Raw genomic sequence first — 16,827 nt, forward strand, 5'->3', positions numbered from 1 at the left:
ACGGCTGGTGACTGGGTGGGCTAAAGGGTCCTGGATAGTGCTGGTTCTGGACAGAGGAAGCATTTACGGCGGACATAGACATGTTGAGGACAGGGCTTCATCACACTGACTATCACTGGGTTTCACTAGACATCACCTCACTCTATAAATCAATCCCACATGATGTAGGTCTAGAGGCTGTCAGTTATTTCCTATGTAAAGAGGAAACCCTGAATCCCACACAAGCAAATTTCATCCTTCAAGCCATCAAGTTCATCCTACACCATAGTATTCCTGTTCAAATTCAAAATAATTATCTACAGACTAGAGGTACAGCAGTTTTTCCCCCAGCTATGCCAATCTTTTAATGGCATACTAGGAGGACCTCTATATCTGGGCTGAGAACCCATTTTCACGCCATCTGGTCTACTATGGCAGATGTATTGATGATGTCATCATCATCTGGCAAGGAGATACAAACCTAATTACTACATTTCTTCAATAATGTAAGAATAACACATTCGGTATACACTGTAATTCTGTTACTGACCCAAATTAGCTCACATTTCTTGATCTTGAATTATTCCATGATCAAGAATCCAAAATATGCTCACGGACCCATTTCAAACCCACAGCTCGAAATTCCTATTTACAGGAAAAGCTGCCATCACAAGAAATGGAATAGCAATATCCCATCCCATAAGTCAATTCTGGGGTCTAAAACGCAATTGTAGCTCTATTGAAGACTTCAAAGCACAGAGTTAGGTTCTCATCCAAATTTTTTTTGAGAAAAGTCATCATGAAGAAGACATCAACCTGGCCTTTCAAAAATATCTTCCAAATTACTCATAAGAGTCAAACCCCAAGGATAAAGCAAATGAGCAAAACAACTCAATAGAATCACCTTCCATCCACAAAGGCCCTATGTTCATCACCAAGTACAACAACAGGCACTGGGCTATCAAGAAGACCCTGGTCAAACATTGGGGATCCTTTTTAATGACCCCAAACTGAAGACATACATCCCCACCCAGCCTAAATTGGTGTTTAACCGCTTCAATACCAGGCACTTAGACACCTTCCCGCCCAGACCAATTTTCAGCTATTAGCGCTGTCGCATTTTGAATGACAATTGCGCGGTCATGCTACACTGTACTCAAACAATTTTTTTATCATTTTGTTCTCACAAATAGAGCTTTCTTTTGGTGGTATTTGATCACCTCTGCGTTTTTTATTTTTTGCGCAACAAATAAAAAAAGACTGAAAACTTTGAAAAAAAAACAAGTTTTTCTTTGTTTCTGTTAAAATTTTTTGTAAATAAGTATGTTTTCTTCTTAAATGATGGGCACTGATATGGCTGCACTGACGGGCACTGATACGGCGGCACTGATGGGCACCGATGAGGTGGCACCAATGAGGTGGCACTGATGAGGTGGCACCGACGGGCACTGATGATGGGCACTGATAGGTGGCACTGATAGGTGGCACTAATGGGCACTGATAGGTGGCACTGGTATGCGGCACCGATGGGCACTCATAGGCGGCACCGATGGGCACTCATAGGCGGCACTGATGGGCACTCGTAGGTGGCATTGATGGGTACTTATGGGTGGCACTAATGGGTACTTATGGGTGGCACTGATAGGTGGCATGGATGGGCACTAATGGGCACCGATGGGCACTGATGGGCACGGATGGGCACTGACAGGTGGCACCGATGGACACTGATGGGTGGCACTGATGACACTGATTGGTGGCACTCATGATACTAAGGGTGGCATTGCTGGGCATCACTGCAATATACTGGTGCCAATCAGTGCCCATTTGTGGGCACTGATTGGCACAGATTGGGCACTGACTGGGCACATTGGGCACATGTGGATGGCCATGGTGGAACATACCTGGCCATCCACATGTTGCCCCTCTCCCTGGTCCTCCTAGTGGCGATCCCTGGTGGTCCAGTGTGGTCATCTGAGGGGGCTGCACTGATAAACAATCAGCGCAGACCCCCCCTGTCAGGAGAGCCGCCGATCGGCTCTCCTCTACTCGCGTCTGTCAGATGCGAGTGAGGAAAAGCCGATCAACGGCTCTTCCTATTGACATCGTGATCAGCCGTGATTGGACACGGCTGATCACGTGGTAAAGAGCCTCCGCCGGAGGCTCTTTACCAAGATCGGTGTAGCAGTGTGTCAGACTGACACACCGCTCCACCAATCGCCGCGATGTGCGCCCCCGCGGGTGCGTGCGGCATGTTATCCTTCTGGACGTCATATGACGCCCAGTCAGGATAACTGAACCACCGCCCGGCCGTCATCTGCTATGGGCCGGGCGGGAAGTGGTTAAAAAGACAATAATGTTAAGAACCTCATAGCCCGCAGTAATAATAAACAAATCTATCCTGGACTCCGTTCTCACTTACTGGTATGTACAAATGTCACAAGAAAAAATGCCACACTTGTGCATATGTGACACATGGACAAAAGACATTCTGTGACTCAAAAGGCAAAACCTTCGCCATTGAAGCATTTCTAACATGTTCTAGTAACTTTGTTGTCTATCTTATCACCTGCCCCTGCAAAATGTGCTATGTAGGTCGTACCATCAGGCCACTTCGCACCAGATTTGGGGAACATTGGAGGAATCTGAAAGAAATTTACACCAAATGCAGCATCCCAAAACATTTCCTGGCCCATCACAATAGAAACCCTACATTGCTGAAAGTAACAGCTATCCAATCCATCTCCCACTTCTTACCAGATGGAGAAAGATTAAAAAAAACGTGTGTCCAAGAGACCTACTAGATCTTTAAACTCAATAGTCTCTCACCTGAAGGGCTGAACAAAGAGTTGGAAGCCAGCACGATTATCTAAATATCCCCCTTTCCCATTTATGCATTCCTTTCACTTCCCTTTCCAAACGCCCCCCCCCCCCCCCCCCCCCCATTACCCTTTCCCTCCTAAACCCATCAATAACACATCCCTCACAGGGGCATTACACATTCTCTATGCCATTTGTTGTCACCACTCATATGTGTTCACGCTTATGCATGTTTAACCCTGTGCATGTGTCTGTACTGTATATGTTGGTATGTATGTGTATACACAGGTATGTGTATAATTGTATGCATATGTGAATTTACTTCTCACTATTTCTTATCTACGATCTTCAAACACTTACACCATCTTCTCTCTGTTAGCTAGAATGTGGCCCATTCTGTCATTTCCCCCATAGTCTTTGTATTTTCATACATGTTGACATTCAAGATAAATTTTGTATTATTATTAATATATATATATTTTTCTCTCCCACTTGATTTTTCCAATTTCACATTCCATACCCCAATTGTTACAATGTACAATTGCACTTTGAATTTAATACTACTCCTATTACTAGTCAATTTTGAATTTCAAAATTCGCACATTTTTTCATTTCTATTTCTATTATTATTATTTTTATTTTCATGTTTATCTTTATTTTTATCTATTTAATAATATAATAATATAATTTGTCATAATAGTTTTTCATTATAAATTTCTCATTGATACAGTTCTAAATTTTAAATATAAATTTTATATATTTTTCCATATTTTTCCATACCTTACATTTTTATTCATCATTATTTTTTTTTTGCATTCTATCTGTGTATATAATGACAGCACACATGTGGGTATATATCAATTTGATACATTTTTAGATATATATCAACATTTTTTAAATTTTTCTTTATAGATTTTTATTATATAAATATAGTTTACAGTTCCAACTCATACTAATGTTTATCTTTCACCACCAGTAATTCAAAATCTCTCTATACATGCTTCTAAATGTTTATTCTATGTACAGTATACTCTGACCGCTTTTGGCTTTTTGTATTGTAATTGCTTATCCAGCTGAAGCCGTTTTTGTGGCACAGTTTGAGTTAACTGCAACCCCTATTTAAACTCGCCACCAGCGTCAGAGGATCAGCTGATGAAGGAGGCGTAGCCGTGCTTCCGAAACACATTCTGATTGGCCAAACACGGGGGTAGGCATCCCAGGTTTACAGCTCCGGATCACCTTTACGCCGAGTAACTCAGCCGGTGTTCACCCGAGGTCCCTCGAGGATTCAGCTTCACGCTGATTAACGGCAAAGGGACATACCAGCCGTTTCTGTTCCCATGCTGGATGTGGCAAGCTCTCACCCACTGAGCACTATGTGAGTGCAATCTTTATTGTCAGTATTCTGCTTATCCTAATAAAATAATGCTGCACTAGGAATTGCTTGGCACTTCTCTTCCCTTTCTTTCCTTTTATCTTTCACGGTCTCTGGGTCCTCAGAGTGTGCCAGAAGCAGCCTCGCCACCCACTGCAGCATTCACACCAGAGACTAATTTAATGGGGTTCACCCCCCAGAACATTCTTTTGAGATTCATTCTCTGTTTTATAACTTTTATTTGCATCAATAATTCTATTGATGTCTCTCCTTTACATTACCATTAAGATACATGAGTGTTTGTACACCACTGTTGCAACTACCAGGTTTTTAGCGATGAATTCCACACAAGCCTTGTGTGTTTTTTATCAATAATTGATTCTAATCTTGACTTGTTCAGTTTGTGAGCTTTCCTATGGTTTCCCTGCAACAGCTTCCAATTCACTCACACTTTGGCTAGCCAGTCACCCCCCAATTATAATGAGGGGACTGACTTAACCAATGGGTACCTTTTTAGCCTTTCTAAGCCTGCTGGCAATAGTTTAAAGGCCATATAGTGCATTATGCTTTTAAAAAATTGCAGATTGTGCAAATCTACACATAAATTTACCTGAAAACCAAATCTTCGTACTGCGGGATTTGTCTCAATTCCATGGTAAGAGTAAACCTGAACCTCATCCCTAAAAGCCAAATGAGATTGCATTACAGCAGCATTGTGTCAAACTTGGCAGTCACTAGTATTTCAGTGTTTTTTGTGCCTTTAACATGACAGACTTCTTATTGGTATTTTTGCTGAGCAATGTACAAATGGCATGATCTGTGCATTGATTCCTTGTCACCCTGGACACTGCTCTTCCTATTAGTTTTTTTTTTTTAACAGTGTACAATATATAGACTATATTGATGTATTCACATAAAAAGCAAATGATGCAAGGATTGTTAAGACTGTTGCTAATATATTGATATGATACATTATTAATAATTGCTTAACCAATTTTTTTTTCTGTCACAGAGAGGGAAGAAACTCACTTGTCACTTCATTCTGCATGTTCAAGTATATAGCAATGTATGCCATGATTGAACTCATTTGTGTGATGCTCCTGTTTTGGGTATGATGTTCTATCAACAATAATAAATGTATATTTATACAACAAAATAGCAAACAGCATTTATTAACCAACTCCACCCAAAAAAAGGATTTCTCTTTGCTCAACACCTAAATATATTTCCTCAAAACACTGCATTATGGTACCATCTAGTGTATTCTCTGATGGAATACACAGACCGCACAAAATCTGGTAATAGAATTAGCTCAGTTTTTACCAAGCTCTCAAATTATTATTGCCATGCCAGGAGTGAGGAGGGAGTGACAAACTAGGACATTCAACAGCAGTGAATAACGAACAGGGGAGTAAGCCTTCCTCTGCTTCTGTTTGAAGTGCATCATAGTATGCAGTCAAGCCCCCAATGATGTTAGTTGTAGATAAGGTGAACCTGTTCTCACTTTTAATAGCCAATTATCTGTGAGGGAAATTTTAAAAATATGATTTTTACTAGAACGTGGTTGGTTATTGAAAATGAACACACCTTCACTTTACTTACTAATGTAGCCAGCTACTAGCTGTCTCTGGTAGTTTCTCTTCCTTTTCTTTCTGCTCAGCTCCTCGCTGCCTTTATGCGAGCAGCACACTGCAGGCTTTTCCCCTCTCCCACTCCTGCATCCCCAATCTCCCTAGTGGTTGCTGTTCAACTGATAGGTGGCTAGGGAAAGGGACTGGTGCTGCAATAGACACTGGGGAACGTAGTCCTTGGGGAGATAGATGTACTGCACATGGATACAGCAGAAACTACAGATCCCAGGAGACTGGAGGACTCAAGGAGGAGACAAGGGGATTTTTGTTGAACTGCCTGGAAAACTCGGTGCATTTGTCATCTGGCGTTGTAAGGAGAGAGAGGACTTCTGCCTGAGTGCTCCTAGCCCACCGGAAGTCCAGCTAGGAGGAACCTGATCCTGCAGCTCAATATTGGTCCCACAATCAGCAGCACTTGCACTGTCGCCACCGAAGGACTGGAACATCCATTTACCACCCGCTCACACCGCTTTTCGTCTGAGATTTTGGGGAGAGACTAAGGGGGCCGCTTCTATTTTGGACACCTGCAGCTGTAACTCGGGATTAATGAGAGGACTGTCAGGTCATTACTGACACTGTTAAAAAAGACTGAGTTAGCAATGATAAGACCAACTACACCTCACACACATTGCATCTATATCCGTTTTACACGGGGCTCCAGTTGAAACTGTATTACATCTACACCCAAACTGTACCACTGTTCAATTAATCTGTCCCTGCATTTGACCCATCTATATCTGGTACCTGTCACTCATGGACATTGCATCTTTACTGCCCCTACCGTATACCTTAACTGCATGCAGTTTCATCAGGACTATTGATAAAGTGTTACTAAACCCACAATAGTAAAATCAGTCTGTATATGCAGTAAAGTATGCTTTTTATACTCACCATGGAACCTAAGGGGTTAATTCTACACATTGTGTAAAAAGGCTGTTTGATCCTGTCTTCTCTGATCCTCCCCTTCTTCCACTGTCTCCAATCCATCCCCTGATAAAACAGAGCCTTTGGAGTCACTCTGCACATGCTCAGTTTGGTGTGTATAAGCTAGAGAGTTTTATTTTTCTTGGCGTGCATGTTACCAGTATAGGGCCAATCAGCACCTTCCAGGCGGAGGGTCAGGGGTCCTGCAGCCTCATAGGACAGTCAGAGTAGAATGAAAACTCCTCCTAACAAGTGTATTACTACTACTATTATTATTCATTGTACCCCTTATCTTTGTCTGCCTGGTACTAACTTTATTTGATGACAATATATTAAGTTTGTTTTTATGAAGTGATTTGGTGCTTGCTTTCTTTGAAATAGTATTACTGCTGGGTACTTAGTGTTACTGTCAGCTGTCTCAGCCTAGTCAGAGGGACTGAGGTCTTTGAGAGGGTTGAGGCCAGGAGCAGAGGACCCATCTTAACCAGTGGGTACTTTGAGGGTAGCGCTACACTAGCAATAACTAATTTGCTTTAACTCTCATTGTAAATCAAACCTAGTATATAAACTCCATATATGCTAACTGTGGAGTTTGTTCCTCTGCTTGTCCATGTAAACATAGTCTCTGGAGATCAATCTTGCACTTGTTACACAGCTATTTAATTACTGTATAATGTTAGCCAGACATTGGGTAACATTATTAGTCTTGTTTAGATTCATTCATTTGTTCCCCATAAATCTGATATATATATATATATATTTTTTTCTTTTAATCAAATACAGAAAAAGGAGCTTCTTGGAACCCGGCATTATCTAATGCAGGATGTGGCCATAACTGTCACAATCATATTAACATGCAAGTACCCTCCTTGTTTTACTGTTCTCCCTGTTTAAATCTGACACATACTTTTTTATTCTGTAAATAAATAAGCCAAATTAACGTGCACAACGCCATTGAAAACAGAGCATACTAAATAATAAGAATAATACAGAGAAACAAAGCATCACTTAGAATTACTGTCATCTGAAATTAGAATAAAGGCAAAACTCTAGGAGGAAGGATTATAACCCTAATGCCGTGTACACACGGTCGGAATTTCCGACAACAAATGTTTGAGCTTGTTGTCAGAAATTCCGACCATGTGTAGGCTCCATCAGACATTTGCTGTCGGAATTTACGACAACAAAAGTTTGAGAGCTGGAGCTCAAATTTTCAGACAACAAAATCCGTTGTCGTAAATTCCGAGCGTGTGTAGACAATTCCGACCCACAAAATTCCACGCATTCTCTTAATCAAGTACGAGACGGAAGCGATCGGTCTGGTAAAACTGATTTCTTTATTATTTCTCGTGATCTCCTGAATAACCTTTATTTTATTTTACACCAGATCTCCAGAATAATGTTTAGAATATTTTTTTATAGTGATCGACTTTTTTTTTTTTTTTTTTATCAAGATCTCCTGATTTTTTTTTTTTTTCTAGTGATCTCCATAATAATTTTTCTCGTTTTGTGTGTCAAGTTACCACAACACCATTATTATTTTGTATTTTTTAACCTCAAGGAGGTTGGTTGGTGTTGGTGTCCCTTGCTAATTTGACATTGTATTTTTGAAATGTACCTGTCTACTCACAAACAAACTGTCCTTTTTGAAGTAAAACAAATAGCCAAGTATTTGTCAAAACAAAATAGAAATTTATTAGGGGTCATAACAAAATAAAGAGGAAGGCTGATTAAACTATTGAAATTGGTGAAGCCTTTGTACCCCAGAGCACACATCAATTATTTGACAGGCAAAATTGGTAGTCTGAGGAGTCCATTTAATAGGAAGCACAATCCGGTCCAGGACTCCAAGAGATCAGGAACAGCAGCAGATGACATATATGTGCCTAGGCTGTGGTCATACAACAGCCTGCGTCTTTTGTCAGACCAGACTGAACCGAGGCCATCACAGTCTTTTCTTCCTTCCACGCTTGCTTCCAGGCTGTGGCTGTGGTGTTGGAGTTGTGGCAGGAGGTGGAGGAGAAGTATGGTCCATCTCAGATACGTGACTTTTTTTTGTGAGTTCACCCCTCACCCCCTTATTTAGGACCTGAAATATGAGCTGCTCACTGATGAGGCATTGGCCCACCTCCATTTCCTGCATCTTACTGGCAGTCATACAGGCAAAGGCCTCTTGAACATTGGGGGTTGTTGTGAGGAGCGCAGTACCCTGCAGAATCAAACCAAGCGCTGACTCCTCCACCTCTCACTTTCCTCCCCTTCCTGGGCCTTTTTGTTGGAAGGCGGAGGGGAGGAACCTGTGATTCGGTCAGGCTACTGGGCCCGGTCACCTCCTGGCTGCCACTTACCCCCTCCACCTCCTGGCTGCCACTTTCCACAGCCTCCTCCTGGCTGAGACTTTCCTGTGTATGAAAATGGGACATACTTTTAGTTTATTGTTCATCAATCACACACAATTTTGATAAATATGTTGAACAATGCTATACCTGACTCAAGCTGGGCTCCTCCACATCTTCTTCCTTGGTGGAAGGCGATGAACATGAACGGAAGACCAGCCAAGTTGTCTTCTGCAGGTGGCAAGCCCAAGCCACCATTCTGGAGCTGTGTCACGTACCTGGTAGGTGGAGCTCGGAGTGCAGAGAATGGCCTCTCGTATACCTCTGACTCAGGAACCCCTGAAGGTGTGAACAGGGGCTCGGGAGTACAGAGGGGCACAAGTGCCTGGCTAGAACACTGGAGTAGAGAGCTGGATCCTGTGGTCAGCAGGGAGGTGCTCTGTAGTCCCGAAGCAGGTTGCAGACAGCAGGGAGGAGTACTGTAGTCCTGTAGCAGGTTGCAGACAGCAGGGAGGTGCACTGTAGTCCTGTAGCAGGTTGCAGACAGCAGGGAGGTGCACTGTAGTCCCGTAGCAGGTTGCAGACAGCAGGGAGGTGCACTGTAGTCCCACAGAAGGTTGCAGATAGCAGGGAGGAGTACTGTAGTCCTGTAGCAGGTTGCAGACAGCAGGGAGGTGCACTGTAGTCCCGTAGCAGGTTGCAGACAGAAGGGAGGAGTACTGTAGTCCTGTAGCAGGTTGCAGACAGCAGGGAGGTGCACTGTAGTCCTGCAGCAGGTTGCTGACAGCAGGGAGGTGCACTGTAGTCCCGTAGCAGGTTGCAGACAGCAGGGAGGTGCAGACAAGCCGGGTCAAGGTACTGGCAGGCATATCAGGTACAGGAGGGCAAACCAAGAGAATAGTCAGAGTCCAAGCCGAGATCGGGGCAGGCAGCAAACAGGTAAGTCAGGAACAAGCCAAGTAAGTACTGGATACAGAGAAACTGGTAACAAGGGAGCAGGGGTCTCAGGAAACGCTGTAGACCGGACAGCAAGGCAGCATTGGAACAGTCTCCTTTAAATAGCCCATCTTGGCGCCAAGTGTTGTTACAGGGGGCGCGGGCGCGCGCCTGTGCGCCGCTATGGGCGCTATTGCGCACGTGCGTTCGCCCATTAGCGCTATTGGCGCTATTGCGTACGCGCGTTCGCCCACTAGCGCTATTGCGCGCGCCGGATGGCGCTTACAGCTATTCTTTTAATCTTACGTTTGCTGGAATGACTACAAGAGGGCTTTTCCGGACATTGCCCCCCCTCCAAAGGGCAGCCTCCGGATGCCCAACTGGGCCATTTTACTCGGATGAGTTCTTTTAAAGGCTAGAATTAGTCTTTTGGCGTGGATGTTAGTCTCTGGCTCCCAGGAGTTCTCCTCGGGGCCGTAACCCTTCCATTTCACCAGGTACTGAACCTGATTACGTCTCCTCCGGCAATCTCGAATTCTTCTTCGCCGTTAATAAGTACAGGTTCAGGAGGACCGGTGTTCCGGTTAAGAAAGGGATCCGGGACTGACGGTTTGACTAAAGCCACGTGAAAGACTGGATGTATACGGAAAGATTCCGGTAGCTTCAACTCATACGCCACACTGTTAATTTTTCTCAACACTGGGAAGGGACCCACAAACTTAGGGCCCAATTTCTTGGATGGGCATGTCAGTTTCAGGTTCTGCGTGGATAACCAGACTTGATCTCCAGGTTTTAGGTCAAGCTCCCCTCTTCTCTTTCTGTCAAACATTTCCTTGTTATAGTCCTGGGTCCTTGCCATTGTTTCTTGAAGTAGCTTGTTGTTGGTGCTGAAGAAGTTCAAGGTTTCTTGAGCCGCCGGTACTGCACACTCTGGCATGTTATTGGAGAGAAACAAGGGATGGAACCCGTAGTTCGCAAAAAACGGGGATTGGTTGGTTGCAGAATGCACAGAATTATTGTAGGCGAATTCAGCAAGAGGTAGCAGAGGCACCCAGTCATCTTGAGAAAAGCAAGAATAGCATCGCAAATACTGTTCAAGGGTCTGGTTGGTTCGTTCAGTTTGACCATTCGTCTGAGGATGGTAGGCAGAAGAGAAGGAGAGGTCAATCTTCAAGGCCCCACACAGGGCTTTCCAGAATTTGGATGTAAATTGTACCCCCATCAGATACAATATTAGCGGGTACACCATGGAGTCTTACAATGTCTTTAATAAAAATCTTTGCAGTCTCGGAAGCAGATAAGCAGATGGGTTACCCTTCATAGGCAGGAAGTGAGCCATCTTAGAAAGTCTGTCAACCACTACGAAGATGGTGGTGAAATCTTCTGAAGGTGGTAATTCCACAATGAAATCCATGGAGATCATCCTCCATGGTCTTTCTGGTACAGGTAGAGGCCTCAACAGTCCCCAAGCCCTGGTCTTGCTGCCCTTGTTCTGGATGCAAGTAGTACATGCTTCAATATATTGTCTGCAGTCCTTTTGTAGCTGAGGCCACCAAAACATGCGCTGCAGGAGTTCAGAAGTCTTGTGTACCCCGAAGTGGCCAGCTAGTTCATGGTCATGACAAGACTTGAGGATGGCAACCCGTGTCTGTTGTGGCACACAAATTCTGTCCTTGTACCAAAGTAGATCATCTTTCCACTGTAAAGTGACATCTGTTGGATGGGGAGCCAGTGAAGAAGCTTGTTTAATTTGGGAAAGCAGATCTCCCTGAAGCATGAGAAAATTCCCAGGAGCAAGGATGGTATCAGGAGGAGAAGAAACTTCAGGTTCACTGAACATCCGGGAAAGCGCGTCTGGTTTAGTATTCTTAGATCCCGGCTTGTAAGTGATGTGAAAGGCAAATCTAGTGAAAAAAAGTGCCCATCTGGCTTGTCGTGGTTTCAATCTCTTGGCAACTTTCAAGTACTCTAAGTTCTTGTGATCAGTGTACACCAGAATAGGATGGGCTGCTCCTTCCAAGAGGTAACGCCATTCTTCTAGCGCAGCCTTGATTGCAAGTAGTTCTCTGTCCCCGACATCATCATTTCTTTCAGCTTCGGTTAGCCTGCGAGAGAAGAACGCCACTGGGTGTAACAGAGCCTTGGATCCTTGTCTCTGTGAAAGAACTGCCCCTACTGCTATCTCAGAAGCATCTATTTCCAGTATATAAGGTAAGGCTGGGTCAGGATATTTTAAGACGGAGGCTGAAACGAACTGTTCTTTCAAGGAAGTAAAGGCTGCTTGAGCTTCAGGAGACCATTGGAAACGGGTACCTTGCTGGGTAAGACTTGTGATGGGGGAAATGATAGAAGAAAATCCCTTGATGAATTTGCGATAAAAATTTGCAAACCCCACAAATCGTTGGACTCCCCTCTTATCAGTCGGGGCTGGCCAATCCAAGATGGCAGAGACCTTCTGTGGATCCATCTTGACACCATCTATCGAAATGATCAGGCCCAGAAACTGGATGCTTTGGCGTTCAAACTTGCACTTCTCAGGTTTTGCATACAAGCCATGCTAGCGAAGGTGGGTTAGAACTTTTCTGACATGTCCCCAAAGAGTAGCCGGTGAGGAGGAAAAGATCAAGATGTCATCCAGGTATACTATGATAAACAAGTCAAGATAGTCTCTGAAAATATCATTAACAAAATGCTGGAAGGTGGCAGGAGCATTGCATAACTGGAAAGGCATGACAAGATACTCAAAATGTCCGAAGTGGGTACGGAAGGCCGTTTTCCATTCATCTCCGCTTCGGATCCGGACTAAATTGTAGGCTCCATGAAGGTCTAATTTGGTAAAGATGGATGCAGTTCCGAGTCGCTGGAAAAGTTCAGGTACCAAGGGTAGAGGATACCGATTCTTAATTGTGATTTTATTAAGGTCTCGATAATCTACGCAAGGGCGTAGAGAGTGGTCTTTCTTTTCTACGAAGAAAATCCCTGCCCCTGCTGGAGAGGTAGAAGGGCGTATGAACCCTTTCCTCAGGTTGTCATCTATGTATTCTTTAAGAGTTCCAAGTTCAAGTTCGGTTAAGGGAAAAATTCTCCCAAAGGGAATTTCTGCTCCGGGAAGCAACTCAATCGGGCAGTCGTAAGGTCTATGGGGTGGCAGAGTCTCTGCCCCTTTCTTACTGAATACATCCAGAAAATCATGATAAGCCTTAGGAACTGCTTGGCAGGCTTCAGCATCGGTCTCCAGACATAGCAGAGAAGATGGGATGTTGGGAGTTTCCTGTAAACAATGTTGCTGGCAATAGGAGGAATGAAAACTAATTTTTCCAGTGGACCAGTCTATTTGCGGATTATGTGCCTTGAGCCAGGGCATTCCTAGTATGATGGGAAACAAAGGAGATTTGATGATATCAAGACAGAGTAGTTCTTGGTGGTTGCCGGAAATGGTGGTTTTAAGAGGAACTGTTTCTTGTGTTACAGGCCCAGATTTATCCATCGGCCAGATGTACAGACAGTCCCTGTGCTCTGGGTCATAGAGGTATGCGGAGTCTACGGGCAAAAGACAAGTCCATGAACCCGCTGCAGGCTCTGGAGTCAATGATGGCGGTTGCTTGCGTATTCCCTTCTGGAAGCTGTAGAGAGATGGGGATAGCCAAATGAGTAGCGTTATCTAACACAGCAGGTGAAGAGGTAGAGGAAAAAATAAAGTGCTTACGAGTCTTTGCGGGACAAGTCCTCACATAATGTCCAGATTCTCCGCAATACAGGCAAAGGTTATTCGCTCGCCGGCGTTGGCGTTCTTCCGAAGTCAGAGAGGGACGGATCAGGCCTAGCTGCATTGGCTCAGTGGAATCAGCAGGAGGGTGGACAGAAGGCTGTGGTACACGTGGAAGCATCCAGACTGGGCGAGCGGACCCAACAGTCCATTCAGCTCTTCGCTCTCTTAGGCGCCTGTCGATCTGGATGGCAAGATTGATAAGGGCTTCAAGTGTCGCAGGGATGCCAACCTGGGCCAACTCATCCTTTAGTGGCTCGGAAAGTCCCATGCGGAACTGGTGGCGTAGGGCAGCGTCGTTCCAGTTTGTGTCGGAACTCCAACGCCTGAGCTCAGGTGCATAGTCCTCCGCCGCCCTACGGCCTTGCTGGAGAGAGAACAGAGCTGCTTCTGCGGTAGCTGCTAGTTGCGGATCATCATAGAGAAGGGCCATAGCTTGGAAGAAAGTGTCCAGTTGGTTAAGGCAGCTGTTCTTTTGCTCCAGGAGTCGATGAGCCCATGCCTGGGGTTCCCCAAGCAGGAGGGAGATGACGAACTCCACCTTAGTGGTTTCTAAAGAAAAAGTCCTGGGTTGTAGTGCAAAGAAAAGTTCACAGGCATTACGGAATACTCTAAACTTGCTGCGGTCCCCGGAGAACCTTTCTGGTGTGGGAACTTTAGGTTCTGGAGGCAACATTACTACAGAAGGACCCAGGGAAGGACCTGGAGCGGAGGTGGAGAGCACTTGAACACGTTCTTCCAGAAGTTTATAACCGTCTTGCAGGTCTTTAACAGCCTGTGTAAGTCCAGCCAGATGGTGGCATAAGTCCTCCATAGGCGACGTTCCCTGCGTGGGCTCGGACATGGCTGTCCGGTACTGTCACGTACCTGGTAGGTGGAGCCCGGAGTGCAGAGAACGGCCTCTTGTATACCTCTGACTCAGGAACCCCTGAAGGTGTGAACAGGGGCTCGTAAGTACAGAGGGGCACAAGTGCCTGGCTGGAACACTGGAGTAGAGAGCTGGATCCTGTGGTCAGCAGGGAGGTGCTCTGTAGTCCTGTAGCAGGTTGCAGACAGCAGGGAGGTGCACTGTAGTCCTGTAGCAGGTTGCAGACAGCAGGGAGGTGCACTGTAGTCCTGTAGCAGGTTGCAGACAGCAGGGAGGTGCACTGTAGTCCCGTAGCAGGTTGCAGACAGCAGGGAGGTGCACTGTAGTCCCACAGAAGGTTGCAGATAGCAGGGAGGAGTACTGTAGTCCTGTAGCAGGTTGCAGATAGCAGGGAGGTGCACTGTAGTCCTGTAGCAGGTTGCAGATAGCAGGGAGGAGTACTGTAGTCCTGTAGCAGGTTGCAGACAGCAGGGAGGTGCACTGTAGTCCCGTAGCAGGTTGCAGACAGCAGGGAGGTGCAGACAAGCCGGGTCAAGGTACTGGCAGGCAGATCAGGTACAGGAGGGAAAACCAAGCGAATAATCAGAGTCCAAGCCGAGATCGGGGCAGGCAGCAAACAGGTAAGTCAGGAACAAGCCAAGTAAGTACTGGATACAGAGAAACTTGTAACAAGGGAGCAGGGGTCTCAGGAAATGCTGTAGACTGGACAGCAAGGCAGCATTGGAACAGTCTCCTTTAAATAGCCCATCTTGGCGCCAAGCATTGTTACAGGGGGCGCGTGCGCACCCACGCGCGCCCGTGCGCCGCTATTGGCGCTATTGTGTACGCGCGTTCGCCTATTAGCGCTATTGGTGCTATTTCGCGCGCGCGAGCGCCGGATGGCGCTTACAGGCATTCTTTTAATCCTACGTTTGCTGAAATGACTGCAAGAGGGCTTTTCCTGACAAGCTGTCTGTAAAACTCCATCTGGGCGATGACTCCACCATCTGACATTCTTCCCCATGTCCACATACAAAAACTCGTATGTCGCCGACACCACCGCTAACATACTATTAAACCCCTTGTAATTATAATAGTATAACCCCGTGTTGGGAGGTGGGACGATGTGGAAGTGTTTCCCGTTGATTGCCCCTCCGCAGTTGTAAAAAAGTCCCACCGCTGGGCAAAGTGGGATGCCACAGTCTGCCATTCCTGTGGGTTTGAAGGAAACTGTGGAGTCAAACAATAAAAAAAAATTGAACTTTTGCACATAACATTGCAAGCAGATTAGACACAAACATTATTGGCCAACATCAGTATAACATTTATTTTAAGGAGTATTTAAAGACAAAAGTATAAGGTTCACTTATCAGATTCCTCACCCCCTCTGATGGCCCATTGTAAAAATTGTAGGGGGGGGACAGTAACCCTGTCCACTTCATTGAGAGCTGAATGCATACATAATAATGTGTGTTACTTTGACCAGCCCCTCCTTACTTACACTATTGTCAGCCCACTGGACAGGTAATAAGTGCAATAATACAAAAATATGAATACACACTATACAAATTGAAGCACATTTTTACATTCTGCAATTACCTATCAAGATAATAGGAGAACAAAACTTTAAACAGTACCATTTGAAAGTATTCAGGCAAGCCCTTGCACTACATGCTGAATTCACCCATAAATATGACCACAAAAAAGGTAGGTATAGTGTGTATGGGTTTGGCAAAGTCAGCAGATAGAGGATTGTTATCGGTTGACTTAGCAGTTGGGGGGGAGGGAGGGTTCCAAATGAGTTTTGACCACCCCCAAAAAAAGCCTCTTGCACTCTGCCTGAATTTAAGGACACACATAACATTTGTACACATTTTAGGGGTGTTTAGGGTAAAGCACTACTATGGAGCTGACAAAATACATTGTCAAGTGACTAAGGCCAGGTGTGTATGGGCCCAGGATAGCATGCTGGGGAGGTTAGTGAAGGCAAATATGCATGAAGGACAAAAAAGAACTTTAAAAACTTCCAGCATGCATGAGAACAAAGAGGACATTCACATCATATTACAATCATGGTAATTAGGGAATGATGAAAAAAATACAATACATTAGCAAACATTAATTACATAAAATGTGATGTTAAAGGAGAAAACTTACCTTAATATAGTCCTCAGAAACGAGTGGACAAGAACGCACTGAAAAACAGAGGCGAACTA

The 16,827-nt window shown here is 44.9% G+C and overlaps 1 protein-coding gene across 2 annotated transcripts in view; it reads left to right on the forward strand.

The window, feature by feature from the left end:
- Window positions 1–16,827, forward strand: part of LOC141139846 (probable cation-transporting ATPase 13A4) — a 268,626-nt gene that overhangs the window by 225,115 nt on the left and 26,684 nt on the right. Inside the window, exons 24-25 of one of the 2 annotated variants that reach the window (XM_073626375.1) lie at window positions 5,184–5,280; window positions 7,510–7,582. In XM_073626375.1, coding sequence (XP_073482476.1) covers window positions 5,184–5,280; window positions 7,510–7,582 — 170 coding nt within the window. Of the gene's footprint in view, window positions 1–5,183; window positions 5,281–7,509; window positions 7,636–16,827 lie in introns of those variants that run through there. The other variant, XM_073626374.1, reaches the window with a different exon arrangement.

This window comes from Aquarana catesbeiana, linkage group LG04 (assembly GCF_042186555.1).
Source record: "Aquarana catesbeiana isolate 2022-GZ linkage group LG04, ASM4218655v1, whole genome shotgun sequence".
In the NCBI taxonomy this organism is placed as follows: Eukaryota; Metazoa; Chordata; class Amphibia; order Anura; family Ranidae; genus Aquarana; species Aquarana catesbeiana.